The sequence below is a fragment of the Leucopleurus acutus genome (assembly GCF_964270905.1).
Source record: "Leucopleurus acutus genome assembly, chromosome: 3".
NCBI lineage: Eukaryota > Metazoa > Chordata > Mammalia > Artiodactyla > Delphinidae > Leucopleurus > Leucopleurus acutus.
In genome coordinates this window covers 51,838,211-51,864,042 of record NC_139145.1, presented here as the reverse complement: position 1 = coordinate 51,864,042, position 25,832 = coordinate 51,838,211, and the positions used below count along the sequence as shown (strand labels likewise).

Here is a 25,832-nt window from a genome sequence, read left to right as displayed (position 1 = left end):
AAAACACAGAGAGAAACTTGAAAATACTGAATTCAAGCATCAATCAGGAAATTTGTGTGTATAAACCTCTTCTGAATTTTGGGAGGAAGTCACAACATTTTTAGGTTTTCTAAATAAAGATTAGTCTTGATGGTCTGCATTTCTAAGTGGGTAATGAAGGAAAATTAGGTTCACTCCTGAGGTTTCCATCTGCAGTGTTAGAAATGAACATTGATAAAGGTGGCAGAGTATATATAAAAATGGTCCACAGATCCACAGAGGAAACAAATAGAGTAAGCATAATGCTGTTGGATACCATCTTATTCCTTTTTCCTTGCAAACTAAGTAAATTGTTCTTGACTTGTTCCATATTAAGTAGCTCTTAAGTATCTCATCTTACAGATTCTATATTCTGCTCATTGGCAACACTTTTGTCTTGGCTGCTGTGTTTTGTTATGTCTTTGTTGGAACCTCATGACAGATCTTTTATTTATTATCTTTTTCCATAGATTTGAAAGTGAACAAAAACTATGTGATTTTAGAAAGTATTTGCTCAGCCTTATTCTTTCCTAGGATCTTTTACCTTTTAATAAATACACGACATAGTATATACAGGTACCGAGTAATTTGACAGTGTAATTACTATTTCTCATTAATACGTTGTGTGTGTTCACCAACACTTTCTAGATATGACATTCTTTGACTATAAATCCATGATGCACATTTTCTAGATTAAAGAATAGAAAAGTGCTAAATGTAATTACTTGTCTTTTTAAAGGATTTCTGCAAGGAATATGAAAACCAAGTGAGGAATGGAAGACTTTTTTGTACACGGGAGAGTGAGCCAGTCCGTGGCCCTGATGGCAGGATGCATGGCAACAAATGTGCCCTGTGTGCTGAAATTTTGTAAGTATAGATGTGGTTTCTTTGGAGTTACTCAAAAGGTGAAGTGGAGAGTGACCAAAATGATGAATAAGAACAATGTTCATGGGAATATTTGTTGTTGAGAATTTTTGAGCTGTTTTATGTCCTCTACAAATCATAATACCACCTAATAAGTAGGCTCTAATGCTATACATTTCTTTTTTAATACAAATGGATTCTAATTTCCAGTAGGATGACTGGATTACAAAATACTTGTTTACATTTTCTCCCATGACCTTTGTAGGCCTTTTTATGAGCTAGTCATAGTACAGAATGAGGGTTAAAAGCAGGCACTAGGACTTTGATTCTTTTCCTTCAGTAATTACCCCATTGTGGCAGAATAGACGGGATGCCCACAAAAAAATCCATGTTCATATGTGAACTGGATTAACTCTATCTTTTCATCTCGGACATCTGACCCTGGGGGAAGAGCAAATCCCACAACATATAAATTATGGCACTTATAAAGATGGCTCAGGAAAGGTCTCATCACATTTTTTTTTAGATCCTTGAACTCTATGAGCTCTTTCCTACACTTTCTGACTGCCAGTTCTTGTTTTGGCCAGCTAATGTCTCTTCTATGGCTTGCATTTCAAGATTATCCTTCCTTGGATGAAATCTCCTAAAATCACTAATTAAATTCAATCTTTATAACACTTGATAATTTTATTTTATACTAGTCATCATAGTTGGTATTTGTATAATTATTTCTAGTACTGTTTGTTGACTGTCACTCTTCTCTACTGGTCTGTAAGTTCTAAGAAGATAGGGTATGTGTTTATACTGTAAACTACTGAACTATATGCCCAGAGTGCTTTCCAATGCTTGCTGAAAAATAATTACTAACCAAATGTTGAATAAATAAGTGAATGAATGAATGTATGGACAAAGATCCCTGCTCTCAAGAAGCTTAAGGCTAATAGCAAAAATAATCCTTGGATGTATACACACACACACACACACACACACACACACACACACACACACACACACACATTGCAAGACAGAATGAAAACTATCCTATAAGAGTATACAAGTATGAAAACACACTGAAAGATGTAGAACTCATTTCCACTTTGAGGTATGGGATGTCTTCTTAAAGAAGGTAGAATTTAAGCTGGGGAGGTTTAAAAGGGAAGATGACAAAAAAAAAGAAAAAGATTGTTACAGTGGAAGGAAATGGCAAACTTAAAGGCAAAATGCAAGGGGTTCTTTGGGGAAATGGTGAAGATTTCAATTTCATAAGGGGCTTTAGGGTGGTTTGAAAATGTTTGTTCTAAAACTCAGGAACACTTAGCTGTTTTTTTCCACTTGCATCTAAATGACCATTTTGTAGCTTGAAGATTCAAAACATCTATATTCACTTCCTTATTTTTGTTTCTTACTCCAGCAAACAGCATTTTTCAGAAGAAAAAAATAAAGAAGATGAACGCCTGAGAAAGGCTAAAGAAAAAGTTAAAAGAGAAACTGAGGTGAGGATTAGTTTGATCAATTCAGTTACGACTTTTGTAGGGTGTGCGTGTGTGTACTTTACTCTAGAATGCATTTTCAATATTTATTTATTTTTCCTCCACTACTAATGGGTTTCTGGAGACTAATTTTTAGTTACTATTTTATAAGATTTAGAATACTTATGACATTACAATTTTTAGCTCTATTTGGAGGAAATTAAGGCACATTAGTAAAAGCAGTTCTACACTCCTGAATGAAGGTGATATATCAAGCCTTATCTGAATTCAAAGCTGATATACATTCTTCAAATGTGTGACAGTTGTTTTGGGGTTTTCATTTTGAAAGCAATAGCAATGTAAAATTTTAATATGATCCTTTTAAAATCATATGACATTCTACTTTTAAAATACCTCTTAACTAGTCATCTCCCTTTTTTCCACTGCTGTCATCTTAGCACAGATACCTAATAGCTTTCTTTTGCATTGATACATTAGCATCCTGCCTGTTCTCTATACTTCTAGCCAACATCTTCCTCAATCTTCAAGATTCAATTATTCTTCCATGTTGTTTTCACAGAGTAGGAAATACTTCCATGAACCAATGGCATTATGAAAATCTAATGTTTACAGGTATTCTAGAGTGTATTTGGACCATTTCACTCCATTAAAGAGACCCTATTTAACTTATTCCTTAGAGTTATCCCACCTTCTATGAAGTGTAGTTCAGTTTCATAAAATAGCTCATTCCCGTAGTCCACCTTCTGCCTTCATGTAACTATATCTTAATTGCTAAGGCCTGTTTCAACTGCTTTCTTTCCTTCAGTCCTAGGTTACACAGTCCTTTTAATTTTAGCTGTTAAATGTCCCTCAACTATCCTATCTTTCACTTTCAATTTCTTCCTTCCTTTCTCTCTTCCTTTTCTTTTTCTCCCTTCCTTCCTCCCTCCCTCCCTCCTTCCCTCCCTCCCCCCTTTCTCCCTTCCTTCCTTCTTCCCTCCTTCCTTCCTTCCTTCCCTCCTCCCTCTTTCCCTCTCTCCCTCCCTCCCTTCCTTCCTTCTCTTCTATAGTTTCCCTAGCTTCAGTCTTTAGTCACTTAAACCCTCCACACATCCGACTGGATAATCTTTCTAAAACAAAGATTTGATTAGGTCCTTCTCTGCTATAAATATTGTTTTCCATTTCCTAAGAATAAAGTCCAAAGTCCTTTCAAAGTTTAGTAGTCTGATTTTGACTTTCTTCAAGGTCTCCTTTTAACGAGTTCCCAAACCTTCCTCTTTGTGTCCTGCTAATTCTTTAGCCACTATACTCCTGACTGTAATAGATTATCTCAAAATAACATATTCTTTTACGCCTGTGTCTTTGCATATCATAATTCCTCCTGGAGGACTTTTTTGCCACATTGTTCTCCTAGGCACATTCTAAAGATGCAATTCAAATATAAGCTCTTCTCTGAACTTCCTTGGATCATTCTTTCCTATATGCTAGTGCATACTTAATTTAGACATGTGTCATATCCCTTAGCTTTTTATATTGCAATTCCTTATCCTTTTCACTTGACATAAAAGCGCTAAATCACATTCATATTTAATCCCTTTAACTTAATATATTTGTTGAACACTTAAATGGATGAATCTTAATTTATTTTTTAAATTATTTTTGGCTGCACTGGGTCTTCGTTGCTGCGCACAGGCTTTCTCTAGCTGCAGCGAGCCGGGGCCACTCTTCATTGCAGTGCACGGGCTTCTCATCGTGGTGGCTTCTCATGTTGTGGAGCACGGGCTCTAGGCGTGCGGGCTTCAGTAGTTGCAGCATGTGGGCTCAGTAGCTGTGGCTCATGGGCTTTAGAGCGCAGGCTCAGTAGTTGTGGCTCATGGGCTTAGTTGCTCCACGGCATGTGGGATCTTCCCGGACCGGGGCACGAACCCGTGTCCCCTGCATTGGCAGGCAGATTCTTAACCACTGCGCCACCAGGGAAGCCCCAAATGGATGAATCTTACAAGAAGAGAAATATCACAAAACTTTTGGACAATTATACATCCTAAATGTTTTACTTTTTTATCCTTAATTCCTCTTTTCCAATATCTTTGATAAAGAGTATCTAAAGTTTATAGAGAACCATATCTAAACTGTCTCATTTTCTTTATTCAGAAACTCTGCAGTGAGTATCAGGATCATGCAATGAATGGAATCCCTTTCTGTACCAAAGAAAATTACCCTATTCGTGGCCCAGATGGGAAAATGCATGGCAACTTGTGTTCCATGTGTCAAGACTTCTAGTGAGTACAGAGTTTTAGAATGTCGAAGAGAAAAGGGAACCTACAGTAATCTAATAGAACTAGCAATAGTAGTAATCTAGTAAGGAAGGGAGTTCAGGAAGTTACATGGAGAATGTAAGTAATAGAGCTGGGAATAAGTACCTAGAGCATTTATGCCAAGATGTCTGTTAGCCCCGACACTCATTCTCTTAGCACTGGAACATCCTGACTTATGCAAATACCAAATTCTCCCTACTGCTGAAGCTTCAGATTGTGAACCCGTTGTACAAGTTTATAGGCATCTCATCTTCCAGAGAGGCAAAGACCCAAAGTTAACACTTACTGCAGAAACTGATTATTGAAGTTGCCCATGAAACAACCATGAACTCTTATTAAATTACAGTAAATGTTACTTTATATAATGTGACATTTCTCAGTAAGTTATAACTGAGTTTGGTTTCAAAATTTGGGACTGTACTCAGTTTATCTGATTGAGTTCAGATTAAGTAGTTGACTACATTTAGAATCTTTGGTCTTTTGTAATTTGATTGACAACCAGGTATGGTTGAAATACCATCAGTTAACTGTACATACCATGCAATTCCATTGTACAAAGCAAATTTGGCTCATTTGGTTTATTAATGTATGGAAATTATTATTTTTCCACCCATCCTACATTTTCTTACAGATAACACAGCCATGAGTAAGCAATACATGTAAACTGAATTAATAAAGCTACGGCATACACGACGTGGTAGATAGAACATAGACTTGAGAGGAGAAATTTGGGTTAGTTGTTGTCATATCCTGAGATTATAAGCAAAGCCCTCACCACCTCACCTTGTCTCTGTGAAACAAGGGGACCAGTCAATGTGCTTTAGTAAGGCCACTTTCAGGCTCCAGGTGTAATGTCACTGCAGTACTAGTTTTTTTTTGTTTTTTTTTTTTTGCGGTACGCGGGCCTCTCACTGTTGGGGCCTCTCACTGTTGTGGCCTCTCCCATTGCGGAGCACAGGCTCCGGACGCGCAGGCTCAGCGGCCATGGCTCACGGGCCTAGCCACTCTGCGGCATGTGGGATCTTCCCAGACCGGGGCACGAACCCGCGTCCCCTGCATCAGCAGGCGGACCCCCAACCACTGCGCCACCAGGGAAGCCCACGGTACTAGTTTTGATATCTCCTTGATGAACACTGATGATGTTCCTTTTCTGACCACAGCCAAAAAAGGTAATTTACAGAAAGCAAGTCTCCCAAATCCACAAGTAACGCTATCTTTATTTCAGTGTTATGCAGAAACTATGAAGAAGTTATGGTATCTTATACTGGAGGCTGTTTTGTTGCTTCTCATTAGTATGTAGTGATAAAGGGGCAAAGTTGCTCCTTCTTGAGGAGGGAGGACAGATTAGCAATGCAGAAATGTGGAGAAACCATTGACTGTGTTTGGTCCTATGGATCTGTCCTGGTTTTGTTTTGTTTTGTTTTTTCTAATTCAGCCAAGCAAAAGCTGAAGAAAAGAAAAAGGCTGAAGCAAAAGCAAGAAGTAAAAGAGAACCTGTAAGAGCAGACTCATATGCAGTGAGTAGACTGTAATTTGAACACACTTCAAAGAGCCTAAAGGCTGGAATATTGCCCTGCAAAAATCCCCAGAAAACCTTAACCTTTCAATCTGGAGATGACATTGAGATGAATGATATGGGAGTGGATCAATTCTTGCTGCTTCAGAGACTAACTCTGTACAGTAAAAAGAACTTATTTGCAGTCTGAAAAAAAATGATTTCTAGTTCTAGTTTCATCATTTACAGACTATGCTAGCTTTTGCTTACCACTTTCCTGAGACACTTAGTGTATATTTTCTACATGTGAATTTTTGAAATTTCACATCTGAGTTGGGTTCAAAATACATTGTACACACACAGAAAACATAGTTTTTACCTTTGAAATATTACAATATTCATTTTCATGGCTTTATATAAGTTACCGTTAACTTCTTCTTTAGATGATGAAAGTCTCCTAATCTTCCCTCTAAGTTCTATTCTTTTTCTTATCCAACCATCCTCCCTAACACAGCTGGAGTAGTTTCAAAATATTAACTAGATCATAATACTGCTCTTCTTAAAATGCACAAATAACTCATTATCAACTAAAGGATGCACTTCAATCTCCTTAACTCTCTTATTTGGCTCCTTACCATCATTCAGAAATTCATGTTCTGCTATAGGCCATGTAGTTTCTGACATGTGCTTCTCAGCTTATTTTAGCAATCTAAAATGTGTATTTCTGAATCCATTTCTTAACCAGGAAAATCCTATTTACTCTTCAAAGTCTCACTCAAAGTATCCTAGTTCCCTGACATCTTCCCTGATTTCCACAATCAGATTTCATGGTCCCAACCTCTGAGTTCTCAGATTTTCTTGTACCTGTATGTTTGCACTTATTTTATTCTATTTAGATTATAGTGGAGTTTACTTATCTACCTCTTTTATTATACATCCTATTATGTCTTATTTGTTTCCATCTCTTAGCAAATCACGAGGGTTTTTTTTGTTCAATTGAATTTTATATTTGAGAGAAAACACAACTAAAATCCTGGGCTCAAAGATTAGTTTCTACCAATGTAGATGCTTCAAACTTCTGCTCTGAATGGGAATAAAACGTGTGTCCAAATTACCTTCTCTATCTTGGCAAAAGCCGTGCAGACCATACCTCAAGTTTATGACAAATGGAATACTCCCCTGCACCAAAGAGATTAACCCCACCAAGGGCCCAGATGGGAAAATGTATAACAGCCCCTGCTCCATGTGTGCGACTATGCTGTGAGTAGAGCTGCTGCTGGGAAAATGAGGGAGGGTTTTGTCCTTTCTGCTTCATTTCTCTTTTTTGGAGCTTTATTCTATTTTGTTTCTTAAATTGTGTTTGTTTCTTATCAATGGCATTTTTTTGTGACACATTTTTGCACAATGTCATAATTGTCAAAGAATGATTCCTGCATATCAGTCACTGGTTGAGTTCCCGTGAAAGTGTAAATGACATGAAACAAGGATCATACCCTTGCAGAGTGGGATATGAAATCATCTGAAAACACGACAGATCACTAGCAAACATATCAATATGCCAAACAGTACATCAGTTCATACATGGTTCATAATATATATAACTGTAATAACTGAATGATATTTGAGTATTTTAGATCACTTTCAATCTGGAGATTCTATGATTCTTACTCATCTCTTTTTAAATCACTCTTTTTTAGCCAAGCAGAAAAAAAAGAAAAGAAAAACAGGGAAGATGAATCAAAAAATAAAAGGCAATCTGAGAATACATCTTCCTTTGAGGTGAGGGGACCTTCTTCAACAAGTCAGAGGCATATGGACCTGGGATCCATAGATGGCATTCAGGGAACCCATAAATTCCCTTAAACTGTATGAAACATTGATACAGTTTGTGGTTTGTGTATTTGTTTATATGTGTGCATGTACACATGTGCATATGTGACTATTTCTAGGTTGAGGGTCTGTAACTTTTATCATTTAAAAATATTCACGTCTTCAAAGTTAAGAACTATTCTAAAATTTGCTAAGTGCTGACCACCATTTAAGAAAAATGTATAAACTTGAGCAGTTTTTGCAATCTGATCCAACCCGTGTTCAACACCTCAAACTTCCCTCCTTGATTTCACAGGAGTTGTGCAGGGAATACCGCAAATCCATGAAGAATGGACATCTTCTTTGCACTAGAGAGAACGACCCCATCCAGGGCCCAGATGGGAAGGAGCACGTCAACCTCTGCTTCATGTGTGAGGCTCTCTTGTGAGTAGAGCTTGGGGCTTCTGAGGCAGTGGGGACAGGGAACTGCTAAGGGCAGTTTTCCAACAATTATGAATAATGCGTTTTCCTCTTCAGTGTAAAACTTCAGTGTAGTTTTCCTCTTCTTTTTTTTTTTATTTTTTTTATTTTTTGCGGTACGCAGGCCTCTCACTGTTGTGGCCTCTCCTGTTGCAGAGCACAGGCTCTGGACGCGCAGGCTCAGCGGCCATGGCTCACTGGCCCAGCCACTCCGCGGCATGTGGGGTCTTCCCGGACTGGGGCACGAACCCGTGTCCCCTGCATCGGCAGGCGGACTCTCAACCACTGCGCCACCAGGGAAGCCCAGTTTTCCTCTTCTTGTGTGTCACACTTAAATGAACTAAAAAACAAACAAACACACAAAAAACCCCAAAACCAAGTGGAGAGCTTTCAGATGATAACTACTGTGATATAAAAAATGCAGAATAATTTCAGGACATTTCAGAAAGAACTCCGAATCCTTTTTTCAGAGAAGAGAATACTCTATGACAACCATACTAATTGCTTTTAGTTTTCTGAAGGATTATCAGCTGAAAGAGGAAATGCATGAGATTACATGTAATATATTGATACCATTATGGTGCATGGCAAATTTTAGGAATTTTTGTTTTGTGTTGGTTCATGATTTTTATTTCTACTCGTTCTGTGTGACCTCAAGGAACAGAATTAAAATTGATGAGAGATATAGGGAGACAGATTTGGGCACAACATGAAGATGAACTCTGCAATAGTTAGAGAAAGGCTGCTTCAGGAATGATGATTTTGTTGTATAGGAGTTGAATACCTCATTTACAGGGGACTAAAGTATGACTTTAGAATAGACAACATGGTATGTCCTCTCAAACCAGAGTCTGCTGTATTCCTTAAGTCTTTGTCCCAAGGGACACTCTATTTTCTATATGCCCAGAATCTCTGAAAGGATTCAGTCATTCCGTCTTCCCTAGTGGAGAGCAATACAACCCAGCAGATTTGTCCCATAGTGTAAGTGAGCCATGGAAGCATTAAAAAATCTGTTAGATGGAAGTCATGACGATGACCATATAATTATCATAACCAACATTTATTGGCATATAATCGGCATATACTTGGGTTTTGCTACCCAATCTCATTTAATCTTCACAACAACCGTATGAAATGGGTTCTGTATTATCCCAAGTTATAGATGGAAAAAAATTAAGGCCCAGAGAAGATGAGAATGATGGAAATTTCGGCCCAGGAAAAATGAAGAAAATGATAAGATTTCTCAATGTAGGGTGTAGACAGGGTATAATTATTTAGCAAAGCCATTATCAACTTCTGGTAGTAACATCTGCCTGTTACGCTCATCTCAGTCTGTTTTTCTTTACCTTAATCTTTCAGAGATGAGGAAGTAAGTCTGCCACCTAGTGGTCATCTCTGCTGTTTCCTCTGACAAGTTTTCATTATGAAAAGAAAATGCTTCTTAAATTTTATAGTCAACTTAGACTCACAGTAAAGTTTGGATCAGTATCCATATAAAGAAGTATAAGAAACCCCACAATTTTGGAGCTATTTTAGTTTGTTCCATCAATATAAAAATTCCTTATCCAATTAAAATTTTATTGCCTCATATTTTATGGATATGTTAGCAAAGGCTATTGCCTTTCTTAAGAACCATACTTCCCTCCATAGTCATTTCTTAAACACTTTAATATCATATACAAATAGTGTTTTCAACTTTTAAAAAAGTTTTAAGTTGATCAATGAGCAGTTTTTACGTTGACTGTAACGTATGAAAACGTTTTAGCAAATTATTTGTCTCTACAACATGATTGAATTATCTGCATTATAGATCTAATTATGCTGCAGACTGAGTATATTAAACTCAATTTCTAACACTGTTACTCATCCAAAATGGTTAACAGCTATTACTCTCATTTCATTTTCATCATGTGCCTGTTTTTTTGTTGTTTTTATTTATTTATTTTATTTATATAAATAAAAGTTATTTATTCATTTTTGGCTGTGTTGGGTCCTCACTGCTGCACATGGGCTTTCTCAAGTTGTGGTGAGCAGGGGGCCACTCTTCCTTGCGGTGCACGGGCTTCTCATTGCGGTGGTCTCTCTTGTTGCAGAACACGGGCTCTAGGAGCACGGGCTTCAGTAGTTGTGGCACGTGGGCTGAGTAGTTGTGGCTTGGGGGCTCTAGGGTGCAGGCTCAGTAGTTGTGGCACACGGACTTAGTTGCTCTGCGGTATGTGGGATCTTTCCGGACCAGGGCTCGAACCCGTGTCCCCTGCATTGGCAGGCGGATTCCTAACCACTGCACCACCAGGGAAGACCAATATGCCTGTTTTTGGAGTGTTCACTTTCAATAATGCTTACAATGCTGATGATGACAATCACTTTTATCAATCACTTTATTATGTACCGGATACTAATTCTAACTGCTTTACATGTATCAACTTATTTAATGCTCACAACAGTCCTATGAGAGAAGTATTCTTATGACCTCTTCTATCCCTCCACTCCATTTCCCCATTTAAAGATGAGGAAAACACAGAGAGGTTAAGACACTTTTTGTGTTCCTTATTCTATTTGGCTGCAGAGTCTTTCTTCTTAACTTTCTTCTTAATCACCATGCTATACTGCCTCCCAGAAGCTAAATATCACCACTTTATAAAGAGTTCTGCACCTTTTGCAGATGTAAAAGAATCAGCAAATAAGAAAGTCCTATTCCAGGATATTTGCTGGGAAGCTAAATAGGTTTACTCATTAATTAAGGGGTTTTCCCTTGAACACCATTCTCTTGAGGTGTGGTAAATCATTCTAATTATTACCCAATAAAATTACATCTACTATGAGTGGATCTTTGGAGTTGCTTGAGAATAATCAAAGCAATGAATGATCAACCTGTGAATGTTAAGAATCTATACTACTGTATTAAGATTCTTCTGTCTCTCTTTTTTCCTGTTTCTTACAGTCAACAAGAAGAAAGAGCAAGAGCAAGGGCTAAAAGACAAACTGCAAAGGTAATCTTCTCACAAATTCTTATATTATACCCTGACATTTTTTCTCTGCAATAACATTCTAGATATCTCATTAGCATAAATGTTTTCCTGTTTTTTTGGGACAGGAAAGATAAATATCATATGATATCGCTTACATGTGGAATCTTAAAAAATGGTACAAATGAACCTATGAAACAGAAATAGAGTCACAGATGTAGAAAACAATCTTATGGTTACCAAAGGGGAAATGGGGGTGGATAAATTGGGAGACTGGAATTGACATATACGTAGTACTATATGTAAAACAGATAACTAATAAGAACCTACTATACAGCACAGGGAACTCTACTTAATACTCTGTAATGACCTATATGGGAACAGAATCAAAAAAGAGTGGATATAGGTATATGTATAACTGATTCACTCTGCTGTATAGCAGAAACTAACAAACATTTTAAGTCTATACTCCAATAAAAATTGTAATAACTATACTCCAATAAAAATTAATTTAAAAAATTAAAAATTAATTTAAAAATTGTAACTATACTCCAATAAAAATTAATTTAAAAAATGAATAAATCCTTTAACCTGGAAAAAAAAGTCTTAAGTACAAGTTTCCTGAGTATCAATTTTATTTCATGATAATTCAAAATTTAAGGTTTAGTTCATTAAAAATGGAGTTTAACTTATTTGGCTTTTCTTAAGATTTCTGTTGTCAGGCACAGGTTATTACTATCAATTTTTACAATTTACTAATTTCAGGTTACATAATTCCTACCTCTTAGCTATTTTAAAGAGAGTACAACATCCCTATCATTCACATTAGTTCAATTTACAAAACAAAGAGCACATATATTATCATAGTTGATCTTTGTCAGCACCCAGCTATGGAGGAATACTAGTATTTTCACTTTCAATTATGACTATTAATTAAATCCTTTGACTTTCTAATTATTTTTAATCTACTTCACATTTCTATAATTTTACAATTTTATAAGTAGCAGAGCAAAGTCTGTCTTTACATAGATGTAGGATTACTCTCACATAGCCTTACACAAGGTTTACCTTTATTTATTCTGTTTCCTAACAACAGCTTCAAAAGTATAAGCCTAATAATTTGGGGGGGAAAGTTGACAGTTTAAAATGTTGCCTTTAAACTGATTCATTTTCTCAGTAACTTTCTGTTACCTGGAACCATCTTTTTATTAGTAATTCAGAATTGAAAATTTGTTTTATCCATAATGTTTGATCAGTTTCTAAATCCTATTAGATTTTTCAAATGGTCTTAACACATTCCTCCTCCTCTCCACTCCCATTGTTACTCTTCTGTTTCAAATATGCATCCCCCATCCCTGGACTTTATCAAGTAACTCACAGAAAGGTGTCAGTTTCTCCAGGCATCATACTTTCATATTTGTTCTCTCCCCCATATCTTTGTTTCAGATATGTCTTTCTTTCTTTTTTTTTAATAGATCCTTATTGGAGTATAATTGCTTCACAATACTGTGTTAGTTTCTGTTGTACAACAAAGTGAATCAGCCATATGCATACATATGTCCCCGTATTCCCTCCCTCTTGAACCTCCCTCCCATCCTCCCTATCCCACCCCTATAGGTTATCACAAAGCACTGAGCTGATCTCCCTGTGCTATGCGGCTGCTTCACACTAGCTATTTTACATTTGGTAGTGTATATATTGTCAATGCTACTTTCACTTTGCACCAGCTTCCCCCTTCCACCCTGTGTCCTCAAGTCCATTCTCTATGTCTACATCTTTATTCCTGCCCTGCAACGAAGTTCATCAGTACCATTTTTTTTTTTAGATTCCATATATATGCGTTAGCATCAGTATTTGTTTTTCTCTTTCTAACTTACTTCACTTGTATGACAGACTCTAGGTCCCTCCACCTCACTACAAATAACTCAATTTCGTTTATTTTTATGGCTGAGTAATATTCCATTGTATATATGTGCCACATCTTCTTTATCCATTCATCTGTCAATGGACACTTAAGTTGCTTCCATGTCCTGGTTATTGTAATAGTGCTGCAATGAGCATTGTGGTAAATGTCTCTTTTTGAATTGTGGTTTTCTCAGGGTATATGCCCAATAGTGGGATTGCTGGGTCGTATGATAGTTCTATTTTTAGTTTTTTAAAGAAACTCCATACTGTTCTCCATAGTGGTTGTATTAATTTACATTCCCACCGGCAGTGCACAAGTGTTCCCTTTTCACCACACCCTTTCCAGCATTTACTGTTTCTAGATTTTTTGATAATGGCCATTCTGACTGGCCTGAGGTGATACCTCATTGTAGTTTTGATTTGCATTTCTCTAATAATTACTGATGTTGAGCATCTTTTCAGGTGCCTCTTGGCCGTCTGCATGTCTTCCTTGGTGAAATGTCTATGTCTTCCACCCAGTTTTTAACTGGATTGTTTGTTTTTTTGATATTGAGCTCCATGAGCTCTTTGTATATTTTGGAGATTAACCCTTTGTCTGTTGTTTCATTTGCAAATACTTTCTCCCATTCTGAGGGTTGTCTTTTTGTCTTGTTTATGGTTTCCTTTGCTGTGCAAATGCTTTTAAGTTTAATTAAGTCCCGTTTGTTTATTTTTGTTTTTATTTCCAATACTCTAGGAGGTTGGTCAAAAAAGATCTTGCTATGGTTTATGTTATAGAGTGTTTTTTCTATGTTTTCCTCTAACAGTTTTATAGTGTCTGGTCTTACATTTAAGTCTTTAATCCATTTGGAGTTTATTTTTGTGTAGAGTTAGGTAGTGTTCTAATTTCATTCTTTTACATGTAGCTGTCCAGTTTTCCCAGCACCACTTATTGAAGAGGCTGTCTTTCCTCCATTGTATGTTCTTGCCTCCACTGTTGTAAATTAGGTGCCCATATGTGTGTGGGTTTATCTCCGGGCATTTTATCCTGTACCACTGATCTATATTTCTATTTTTGTGCCAGTACCATACTGTCTTTATTACTGTAGCTTTGTGGTATAGTTTGAAGTCAGGGAGCCCGATTCCTCCAACTCTGCTTTTCTTAAGATTGCTTTGGCTATTCGGGTTCTTTTGTGTTTCCATACAAATTGTAAAAATTTTTTGTTCTAATTCTGTGAAGAATGCCACTGGTAGTTTGATAGGGATTGCACTGAATCTGTAGATTGCTTTGGGTAGTATAGTCATTTTCACAATATTGATTCTTCCAATCCAAGAACATGGTATATTTCTCCATCTGTTTTTGTCATCTTTGATATTTTTCATTAGTGTTTTATAGTTTTCTGAGTACAAGTCTTTTGCCTCCTTAGTCAGGTTTATTACTAGATAAGTTTATTCCTTTTGTTGCAATGGTAAATGGGAGTGTTTCCTTAATTTCTCTTTCTGATTTTTCATTGTTGGTGTATAGAAATGCAAGAGATTTCTGTGCATTAATTTTGTATCCTGCAACCTTACCAAATTCATTGCTTAGTTCTAATAGTTTTCTGGTGGCGTTTTTAGGATTCTCTATGTATAGTATCATGTCATCTGCAAACAATGACAGTTTTATTTGTATTCCTTGTATCAGTTTTATTTGTATTCCTTTTAGTTCTTTTTTTCCCTCTGATTGCCATGGCTAGGACTTCCAAAACTATGTTGAATAAGAGTGGCGAGAGTGGACATCCTTGTCTTGTTGCTGATCTTAGTGGAAATGTTTTCAGTTTTTCACCATTGAGTATGATGCTTGCTGTGGCTTTGTCATATATGGCCTTTATTATGTTGAGATAGGTTCCCTCTATGCCCATTTTCTGGAGAGTTTTTATCATAAATGGGTGTTGAACTTTGTCAAAAGCTTTTTCTGCACCTATTGAGATGATCATATGGTTTTTATTCCTTAATTTGTTAATGTGCTGTACCACACTGATTGATTTGCATATACTGAAGAATCCTTGCATCCCTGGGATAAATCCCACTGGATCATGGTGTATGATACTTTTAATGTGCTGTTGGATTCTGTTTGCTAGTATTTTGTTGAGGACTTTTGCATCTATGTTCCTCAGTGATATTGGTCTATAGTTTTCTTTTTTTGTGATATCTTTTTCTGGTTTTGGTATCAGGGTGATGGTGGCTTCGTAGAATGAATTTGGGAGTGTTCCGCCCCCTGCAATTTTTTGGAAGAGTTTGAGAAGGATGGGTGTTAGCTCTTCTCTAAATGTTTGATAGAATACACCTGTGAAGCCATCGGGTCCTGGACTTTTGTTTGTTGGAAGATTTTTAATTACGATTTCAATTTCATTACTGTTTATATTGATAGGTCTGTTCATATTTTCTAATTCTTCCTGGTTCAGTCTTGGAAAATTGTACCTTTCCAAGAATTTGTCCATTTCTTCGTGGTTGTCCATTTTATTGTCATATAGTTGTTTGTAGTAGTCTCTTATAATCCTTTGTATTTCTGCAGTGTCATTTGTGATTTCTCCTTTTTCATTTCTAATTTTACTGATTTGCAGCCTCTCCCTTTTTTGCTTGATGAGTCTAGCTAAGGGTTTACCAATATTGTTATCTTCTCAAAGAACCAGCTTTTAGTTTTATTGATCTTTCCTATTGTTTTCTTCATTTCTATTTCATTTATTTCTGCTCTGATCTTTATGATTTCTTTTCTTCTACTGACTTTGGGTTGTCTTTGTTCTTCTTTCTCTAGTTGTTTTTTTTTTCTTTCCGCACGGTACGCGGGCCTCTCACTGTTGTGGCCTCCCCTTGCGAAGCACAGGCTCCAGACGCGCAGGCTCAGCGGCCATGGCTCACGGGCCCAGCCACTCCGCAGCATGCGAGATCTTCCTGGACCGGGGCACAAACCCGTGTCCCCTGCATCAGCAGGCAGACCCTCAACCACTGCACCACCAGGGAAGCCCTCTCTAGTTGTTTTAAGTGTAGGTTTAGATTGTTTACTTAAGATTTTTCTTGTTTCTTGAGGTGAGATTGAATGCTATAAACTTCCCTCTTAGAACTGCTTTTCCTGCATCCCATAGGTTTTGCGTTGTCGTGTTTTCCTTGTCATTTGTTTCTGTGTATTTTTTAATTTCTTCTTTGATTTCTTCAGTGATCTCTTGGTTATTTAGTAGCACACTGTTTAGCCTCCATGTGTTTGTGGTTTTTACAGTTTTTTTCCTTTAATTGACTTCCAGTCTCATAGCGTTATAGTCAAAAAAGATGCTTGATACGATTTCAATTTTCTTAAATTTTCTGAGGCTTGATTTGTGACCTAAGATGTGATCTATCCTGGAGAATGTTGTATGTGCACTTGAAAAGAAAGTGTACTCTGCCACTTTCGGGTGGAATGTTCTATAAATATCAATTAAATCTATCTAGTCTATTGTGTCATTTAAAGTTTGTGCTTCCTTATTTATTTTCTGTTTGGATGATCTGTCCATTGGTGTAAGTGGGGTGTTAAAGTCCCCTACTATTATCGTGTCACTGTCGATTTCTCTTTTCATGGTTGTTAGCATTTGCCTTATGTATTAAGGTGCTGCTATATTGGGTGCATAAACATTTGTAACTGTTATGTCTTCTTCTTGGATTGATCCTTTGATCGTTATGTAGTGTCCCTCCTTATCTCTTGGAACAGTCTTCATTTTAAAGTCTATTTTATCTGGTACAAGTATTGCTACTCCAGCTTTCTTTTGATTTCCATTTGCATGGAATATCTTTTTCCATCCCTTCACTTTCAGTCTGTATGTGTCCCTAGGTCTGAAGTGGTGTCTTGTAGACAGCATATATATGGGTCTTGTTTTTGTAACCATTCAGCTAGTCTGTGTCTTTTGGTTGGGGCATTTAATCCATTTACATTCAAGGTTATTATCAATATGTATGTTCCTATTACCATATTCTTAATTGTTTTGGGTTTGTTTTTGTGGGTCTTTTTCTTCTCTTGTGTTTCCCACCTAGAGAAGTTTCTGTAGCATTTGTTGTAAAGCTGGTTTGGTGGTGCTGAATTCTCTTAGCTTTTGTTTGTCTGAAAAGCTTTTGATTTCTCCATCAAATCTGAATGAGATCCTTGCTGGGTAGAGTAATCTTGGTTGTAGGTTTTTCTCTTTCATCACTTTAAGTATATCCGGCCACTCCCTTCTGGCTTGCAGAGTTTATGCTGAAAAATCAGCTGATAACCTTCTGGGGATTCCTTTGTATGTTATATTTTGGTTTTCCCTTGCTGTTTTCTTTGTTTTGTTTTGTTTTTTTGCGGTATGCAGGCCTCTCACTGCCGTGGCCTCTCCCGTTGCGGAGCACAGGCTCCGGACACGCAGGCTCAGCGGCCATGCCTCACGGTCCCAGCCGCTCCGCGGCATGTGGGATCTTCCCAGACTGGGGCACGAACCCGTGTCCCCTGCATCGGCAGGTGGACTCTCAACCACTGCGCCACCAGGGAAGCCCTCCCTTGCTGTTTTTAATATTTTTTCTTTGAATTTAGTTTTTGTTAGTTTGATTAATATGTGCCTTGGTGTGTTTTTCCTAGGGTTTATCCTGTATGTATACTCTCAGTTTTTCCAGGAAGCTTCCCCTTCCAGGCCTGTTGAATCTCCTCACCTTGATCTTTCCTAGCTTTTATAGACTGTGATGTGCAACACATCATAAACATATATATTTTATATTGCTCTCCACCAATTTTATCAGCCTTCTTCTGCACCAGTATTTAAGCACCCTCAAAAGAATGCTGACGGTAAATATTTACAGATCCACTATAGTGACATCATCACAATTCTGAGTCTATGATAGAAGCCTTTTATTTTTTTATTTTTTTAAATTAATTAATTTATTTATCTTGGGCTGCATTGGGTCTTCGTTGCTGCACACGGGCTTTCTCTAGTTGCAGTGAGTGGGGGACTACTCTTCATTGTGGTTCGCAGGCTTCTCACTGCGGTGGCTTCTCTTGTTGCAGAGCACGAGCTCTAGGTGTACAGGCTTCAGTAGTCGTGGCAGGCGGGCTCAGTAGTTGTGGCGCACGAGCTTAGTTGCTCCGTGGTATGTGGCATCTTCCCAGTCCAGGGCTCGAACCTGTGTCCCCTGCATTGGCAGGTGGATTCTTAACCACTGCACCACCAGGGAATCCCCGATAGAAGACTTTTAAATGCTTACTGACTTACTGCTACATGTAATCACTTTTCTTTTTACTTCTTACTCTGCATTACTTATTCTTCATAATAGACAAAAGTGTAGGGAGGATAGGAAACCACTCTGAGAACATATTTTCTTCATTTTCCAGGAACTCTGCAATGAATGTCTCTGCTTTTTCTAGCTTCCAGAGGCCGTTCATGTTCCTTGGCTCCTGGACTGTTTCCATCGTCTTCAAGGCCAACAACATTGCATCTCTAATTGTTCTTCTGTAGTCATAGCTCCCTCTCACTCTCTCCCGTCTTACTCTTCCAGTTTTAAGGACTGACCCTTCTGATTTCATTGGGCATACTAGGATAATCCAGGATAATATCCCTATCTCTAGGTCCTTAACTTAAACACATCTGCAAAGTCCCCCCTGCCCTGCAATATATTCACAGGTCCTGGATATCAGGACTTGGACAAATTTGGGGGCAGGAGCTATTATTCTGCCAACCACAAATTGCTTTACGAAAGGGACAATAAATCATTCTTTTTTGTATCTCTCACAGTGCCTAGCCCAGAATAATATTCGGGTAAATTGAAGGTTTTATAATTAGATAAGTGACAGCAATCTCATATTCCAAACAATGTGTGACCTAGGCCTCTGAACAGCATCTGGCTAATACTAACCTTCTGCATCGTCTTCTTGATGCATCCATTATGTTTGGGACATTATATCATAGTTTTCAGAGGGGTAATGTGGAGGAAGCTTTCAATATTTAGTTACCTGATTCTATTTTTTTTTTTTTTTTTTTTTTGTGGTACACGGGCCTCTCACTGCTGTGGCCTCTCCCGCTGCAGAGCACAGGCTCCAGACGTGTAGACTCAGCGGTCATGGCTCACGGGCCCAGCCACTGCGCAGCATGTGGGATCTTCCCGGACTGGGGCATGAACCCGTGTCGCCTGCATCGGCAGGTGGACTCCCAACCACTGCCCCACCAGGGAAGCCCTAGTTACCTGATTCTTAAACCCTCCCTCACTTGGCAGGAGCTGTGCCGTGAATATCGTAACTACGTGAGGAACGGACGTCTTCCCTGCACCACAGAGAATGACCCCATCAAGGGCCCAGATGGGAAAATCCATGGCAACACCTGCTTCATGTGTGCGGCCTTCTTGTGAGTAGAGCTGCAGTCACTGCTCCTGCTGAGTGTCGGAGAAGACAGGCCTGTGGTGGGCAAGAGAGATGATATTGAAGGTTTTTTCTAGGAGGCAGATGGCTATCTTTGCACCGAGTTTGGGGATTTACTCTTACAAAGCCACATACTTGGTGCATTTCTTTGTAGTGTTCTCAGTGTTCTGAAAGGTACCTGAATTGCCATTAAGGGAGGACCATGTGCTAAGAGGAAACTCCTCCAGAGTTAATGGCATATAAGGATTGGAATTTTCGTTCTCTGTGTACATACTGTCATGAATAATCCAAAGATGTAATCACTGGGTGCTAGCAAATTAAAAATTTGCTAATATTTAGTCATTTTTTAAGTATCCTAGTTGCTTTCTGAGGAGAAGGCCGATACCTTTGTTTTCCAAAATAAACAGAGTAGTGAAAATTTATTTACTGGCTGGCCATGGCATGTGTGTCTTACTCTTTAAGCAATACTAAAAACAAGAAGAACAATATGGAGAGGTGTACATTTACCTTTCTACTCCCAAGCTAAGTTGGTATAGGTGTAGAGGTAATGGAATATATCTATCAAGAGAGATTCCCCTTTAGGATAATATGTATTGGGTACTAGGAATGATTGTTCCCCCTGCCTTTCTCTTACAGCCAGCAAGAAGCAAAAGAAAAAGAAGCTGAATCCAAAAGACCTAAGAGAGGAGCTGAAAAGGTAGTTATCTTGGAAGCTTCATACCACAATGCGGTTTTGCAGTTTCTCTTTAAAAATAACTCATGGAATCACTGAAGGCCTATGTGAGAGAACTCAAGGTTTAGTTAGTCCAGGGGTTGATAAAATTTTCTTAAAGGGCCGGACAGTAGATATTTTAGGTTGTGACCATTCAGTCTCTGTCACAACTACTCAACTCTGCTACTGTAGCTCTAAAACAGCCATGGATGATATGCAGATAAATGGGCATGGCTGTGTTCCAATGAAACTTTACTTACACAAAAAAGGTGGTAGGCCAGATTTTGCTCATGGGCCGTAGTTTGCAAACCTCTGATTTACTCCATGCCCTATTTTTAAATGAAGATTTAAAATCCAGAAGGAGGAAGAACTTGCTTACAAAGGTAGTGAGACTATTGGTATCAGAATCTTCATACTTTTTCAAAGTTCTCACAGCTGCAAAACAGAAACAATTCAAACTTAGACTTCCTGACACCAAATCTAGCATTATTCCTAACACACTATGCAGCTTTGGATGAGCACATTTGGTCAAACCAGGTGTGTTCCTTGCTTTAACTTTAATTATCTCTGGTGTCAGCAGTTGGCAGAAAAATAGAAGAGCAACTTTCCCCAATAATATTTTCTTGGTTTCAAAATGAATGACTCCAGGTAGATTTTTCCAGGTTTGTGGATATTTCCTTGCCCCCATCAAAAACTATTGATATTAAAAATAATCTATAATGAAGTATCACTTGGAATTCTGTATGATTGGTTTGTTTACAGTTATTTTCCCCACAATTGTGAGCCTGAATTTAAAAATAATATGAGTAGCTCATATGCTTCCCTTTTCAATATCAATAAGAAAATATTCTTCAGTATCAGACGATTTCTGATTTCACATTAGCTACTACCCATAAACTATCCTCTCATATCATATTTCTTTTGCTAAATATGGCCAGTTAGGGAATCAGGCAGTGAACCTTGAAGGAAAGCTAGGAAAAAACTCACTCTTGTCCTCACTGAGTTTTGACTTGAACTAAAAGATACAGAAAAAAACACAAGTTCAATCTTACTTGCCACCAGTAATTAATTATATGATCTTAAGTGATTTGCTTATTCTATCTCAATTCCTCATAACTCTGAAGCTAAAATTTACTGAGTACTTCCTAGATGTCAGTCATTGTAGATATAGTAGATATACATTATTTCACATTATTCTCATAACAATTCAGCACATATATTGAATACTTAATAGATATTGGCCATTATTATTTTAACTGTGTGGAACAGATACTATCATTATTTCCATTTTATAGAAGAGGTAACTGAGGCACAGAGAGGCAAGACCCCCTCATCCAAGGTCTCTTGGTGACAGAATGGAATTCTAACTAATGATATTATATAGCTGTCAACATATTGGGCTTGTCTGGACATACCTGGAATATTATGTTAAATTCTTTAGGAAAGGGAAGAATTAAGAATGCAAAATGGTGCAAATGACTGAAACAGATTGGAACAGAAAGACTGAAGTATCTGGGGATGCTTTGCTCTTGGAAAAGCACATAGGGAGCTATGGAGAAGGACAAGAAAGCTTTCTCCAAATATATGAAGGACTTTCTGCATGCAGGAAGGAAAATATACTCAATTTTTCTGAGGGAAGTAAAATATGTTGACTTTGCTTACTGGTTTGAAAGAACGTATTCATCCCATGCAGTGACATCTTAGAAAAATAAAACTCTAAGGATAAGGATCCTATAGGATTGATTAGAGATATTTTCCAAGATCCTCCCAAAGTAGCACTATGGCTAATCTGTGGGAATGATCTAAGAAATTTTGGAATGAACTATCTGGAGGGTAACGAACTCATCACTGCAGGTATTCCAGTGCAAATTAGACCACTTTTTGGCAGGCATGACATAAAGGGGATTGAGACGTAGTACAGATGGTTGCACCCGGTGAACTTCAAAGTTCTACCTAAACCTTAATTCTTTAAAATTCTATGCCATGTGCAGTGTTTTTATTGCATTATAATATAATAGAGAGGGACAATAAAATCTTGACTAAGGACTGTGACCAGTCTGCAGAGAACCCAGTTTATTAAGAGGTTCTTGCTTGTGTGTGACTGCAGGTTCAGTCTGGATTTGGAGGCTATATCTCAAGGACAAAGAAACAGAAACCTCTTTTTAAGTCCTGTGTGCTTACTAGGATTTGAACAAAACAGTTGCCAGAAAGAAACATTCATAGGTCATTTTCTTTCTTTTTTTTTTTTTTTTCCAGGAAGCACTTAGTAGGGACCCAACAAAGTAATTTCCAAGAAAAGACCCAAGCTCTTGCCTTTTCTCCTCCTTTTAGGATACATGCAGTGAATTTCGGAGCCTTCTGAAAAATGGAAGTCTTTTCTGCACTCGAGAAAATGATCCTGTGCGTGGCCCAGATGGCAAGACCCATGGCAACAAGTGCGCCATGTGCAAAGAAGTCCTGTGAGTGCACAGATGAAGCCCATGCTGTGGGTGGCAGAGCCGGGAGGCAAAGAGCTGGGAAGATAATATAGATTGTGTTTGTCCTTTCCTTACATGTAAAAATGACAAATGATGATCTCTAAAGCATTTTGGGGTGAATCTCTCTTTACAGAGGCTAAGATTCACAATTCTAGAAATAGGCAATAGGTGACTAAGTTATTACACTACATTCTCCATTAGTTCTGGGGTAGCACCTTACAATGATCACACCATCTTTCTTGGTAAAATCTTAAGCCCTTTGCTGTCAGGTGGATCCCTTTTCTGGATTATTTTGTAATCCCCATCGGGAAGAACATACACAGATTTTACTATCAATCTAACGCCTCTACCTGCATTTTTGGAAAAAAAACAGTCACACTTCTAGGAAACTAAAAATAGCTTTACACAAAGTTTGGAAGTACACCTAAAATATTTGTCATTAACAGTCATTTGCTGAACATGTACAATGTATAATGTGTATAACAGTTGGTTATACAAAGTTGAATGAAACAGTATTACCAAAAATCATATAGTTCAGTAAGGTTTAGACATGGGCATAAATTAATATAACACAAAGGAGGAATTGCTAAGTGAAAAATGATATATACAGTGTGTTATGGTAGTTTAGGAAAGGGAGCGTTAATAGAAAGTTTTATGGAAGAATAGAACTAGATCTGGTAATTTGGATCATATGTGAACAGTATGGGAAGGAATGAGAGGAAGAAGGAACAGTGTAGGTAAAATCTAAAATTAAAGAAACTGTACTGTATGTACATAAAGAGAGCAAGTCATTTTAGTTTAGTTAGAGCTTACCCACTTCACCAACTGTGAATGCCAGATCATGGATTTTGAAGTCAATTCTATATACAGTGGCAAGCTGCTAAAATTTTTCAGCTAGGAGAGTAAGTGGCGTAGATATGGTTCCTTGCGGAAGATTCATATGTCAGCAGTAAAAAGGAGAAAAGAGGAAGGGACTAAAATTCAGAATACCGCTGGCGGTAGTAGGGGATTACAATAATCCAGTGAGAGGTAACTAGAGCAAGGGAGCTAGAATAGAAGGTGAGTGGGTCAACATAGGAGACACTGTGAAAGGGAAACCAACGTCCTGTGGCAACAGCTATGCAAGCTGAAGGAGAGGGAGCGGTTAGGGATGGCTCCAATGTTTTGTTCTTTGTGAAAGAGAATCCAGGAGGAAGAACACATTTGGCAGAGAAGATAATTATTTTGGGACCTTTTGAACATGAGGTATTTGAGAGAAATCCAGCTGGAGGTTCACATGAACATTTACAAAATGCTAATTAATTGCTCACCTAGTCTTGCTTGAGGTTAAGTAAACGCTGGTTTTCTTCTACTGCAATTAGAGCTCTTCCAGGCAAAAGGATGTGACATAATTCATCTTTCTATTGATATTTTCAAAGAAGAGGGCCTGCAATGTAATAGGTGTTCAATAAATGCCGGTGAATTCCATACAAATCTAATCTGGTCATATGATGAGAAACTCACAGAAATGCATTCCACTCTCTGTAATCTATTATTCCCTACCTCCCACTTTCCAATTTCCAGCCAGAAAGAAGATGAAGCAAGAAAGAGAAAAGAAAAGGAGAGAAAAGAAAAGGAAAATCAGAGAAAAGCTATACGGAGTGGTTACAAACGTGGCAGAAGAGGGAAAGCTCAGGTGAGAGCAGCCTCTAATTTCCATAACCAGAGTGGGCTCAACTCAATGGCACTGGGACCCCGGCAGACCCTATGGTCAAAGGCTATGAATGTGTGTAGTGCTGAGTTGGAAAGCATCCTTGGAAGGACAGGGGATTTTCCCCTTAAGACTGTAGAGTAATATCTGAGCAATTTTTAGTTTCTCTAGGGCTCACTTTGACTTCTTTAAACTTGGAAATAATTAACATGAATACCAGACCCCAGTCTCTTGACTCCTCTTTATATCATCTAGCTTTCAGGCCAATAAATGATCCTAGGAGAGTAAGTGGTATAAATGTGGAGATGTTCCACATCAGCATCACATGCTCTTCATTTCCTTTCATTATTCTCTCTTTCCCTGAATGGAGCCACTTTTTGGAAGTATATTTTCTATTGTTCCTAGGCAGAATAATATGGTGAAAGAGCACAGGTTTTCGAGTCAGATAGTTTGAGGTATCATCCTACCCATGCCACTTGGACTTGCAAAGCACTGAATAAATCACTTCATCTCACTCAACTCTAGTTTCTCTTACTTAGCACTACTCTTATAGGGATACAATAAAATAATTTAGGTAAGTGTTTAGCACATTTCCTGAGACTTTTTTTTTAAGTGTCAGCATGACAGTGTTGCATGTAAGCTCACTCCTCGTGCATGTGAACACAACTGCCTGAGATCACAGCCACCTTATTTCTATTCTTATGACCTGGGGATGTCAAGACCATCTCTTTGCCTCCAGATCTGACACAGGCCCAATATCTGCCTTTGATAAATTTTGGCTTTTCTGTTTTTCCATATTTTCTCCTGTAGGAACCTGAGTTCTCACTCTCAAATGATAGACTTGTTAAGACCCTTTTTCTATCTTCATAATTTGCTCAAGCCTGTCTTCCTTGGCATTTTGCATGATTCTGTGCTTTCTCCCAGCACTTCTTTCTCCCTTCTATCTACATTAGAGGTCAGCAAAATTTTTTTTTTCTGTAAAGGCCAGATAGCAAATATTTTAGGCATTACGGGTCACACGGTCTCTGTCGCAACTATTCAACTCTGTTGAATAGCCACTGTTGTGGGAAAGCAGCCATAAATAATATTTAAATGAATGAGGGTGCGCTTCAAGTTTTATATATGAAACTTCATATGTAAGAACAGACAGCAGGACAGATTAGTCCTGTAGGCTATAGTCTGCTTACCCTTGATTTGTGCGATTAAATCCCAACCAGCTTTATCATTTCCCTTTATAGAACCTTAAAAGCAACATTACCCATGACAACAGATGTCTTAGAATA

General features: G+C 38.0%; 1 protein-coding gene across 1 annotated transcript in view; it reads left to right on the top strand.

Moving 5' to 3' along the window:
- SPINK5 (serine peptidase inhibitor Kazal type 5) overlaps positions 1-25,832 on the top strand; it is a gene marked incomplete at both ends in the record, with an annotated part of 64,234 nt that overhangs the window by 24,164 nt on the left and 14,238 nt on the right. Inside the window, 11 exons of the mRNA XM_082835023.1 lie at positions 758-885; positions 2,294-2,375; positions 4,503-4,630; positions 6,102-6,194; positions 7,859-7,940; positions 8,287-8,414; positions 11,392-11,440; positions 19,529-19,656; positions 20,307-20,367; positions 22,714-22,841; positions 24,423-24,534. Of these exons, the coding sequence (XP_082691149.1) occupies positions 758-885; positions 2,294-2,375; positions 4,503-4,630; positions 6,102-6,194; positions 7,859-7,940; positions 8,287-8,414; positions 11,392-11,440; positions 19,529-19,656; positions 20,307-20,367; positions 22,714-22,841; positions 24,423-24,534 (1,119 nt within the window). The remainder of the gene's footprint in view (positions 1-757; positions 886-2,293; positions 2,376-4,502; positions 4,631-6,101; positions 6,195-7,858; positions 7,941-8,286; positions 8,415-11,391; positions 11,441-19,528; positions 19,657-20,306; positions 20,368-22,713; positions 22,842-24,422; positions 24,535-25,832) is intronic.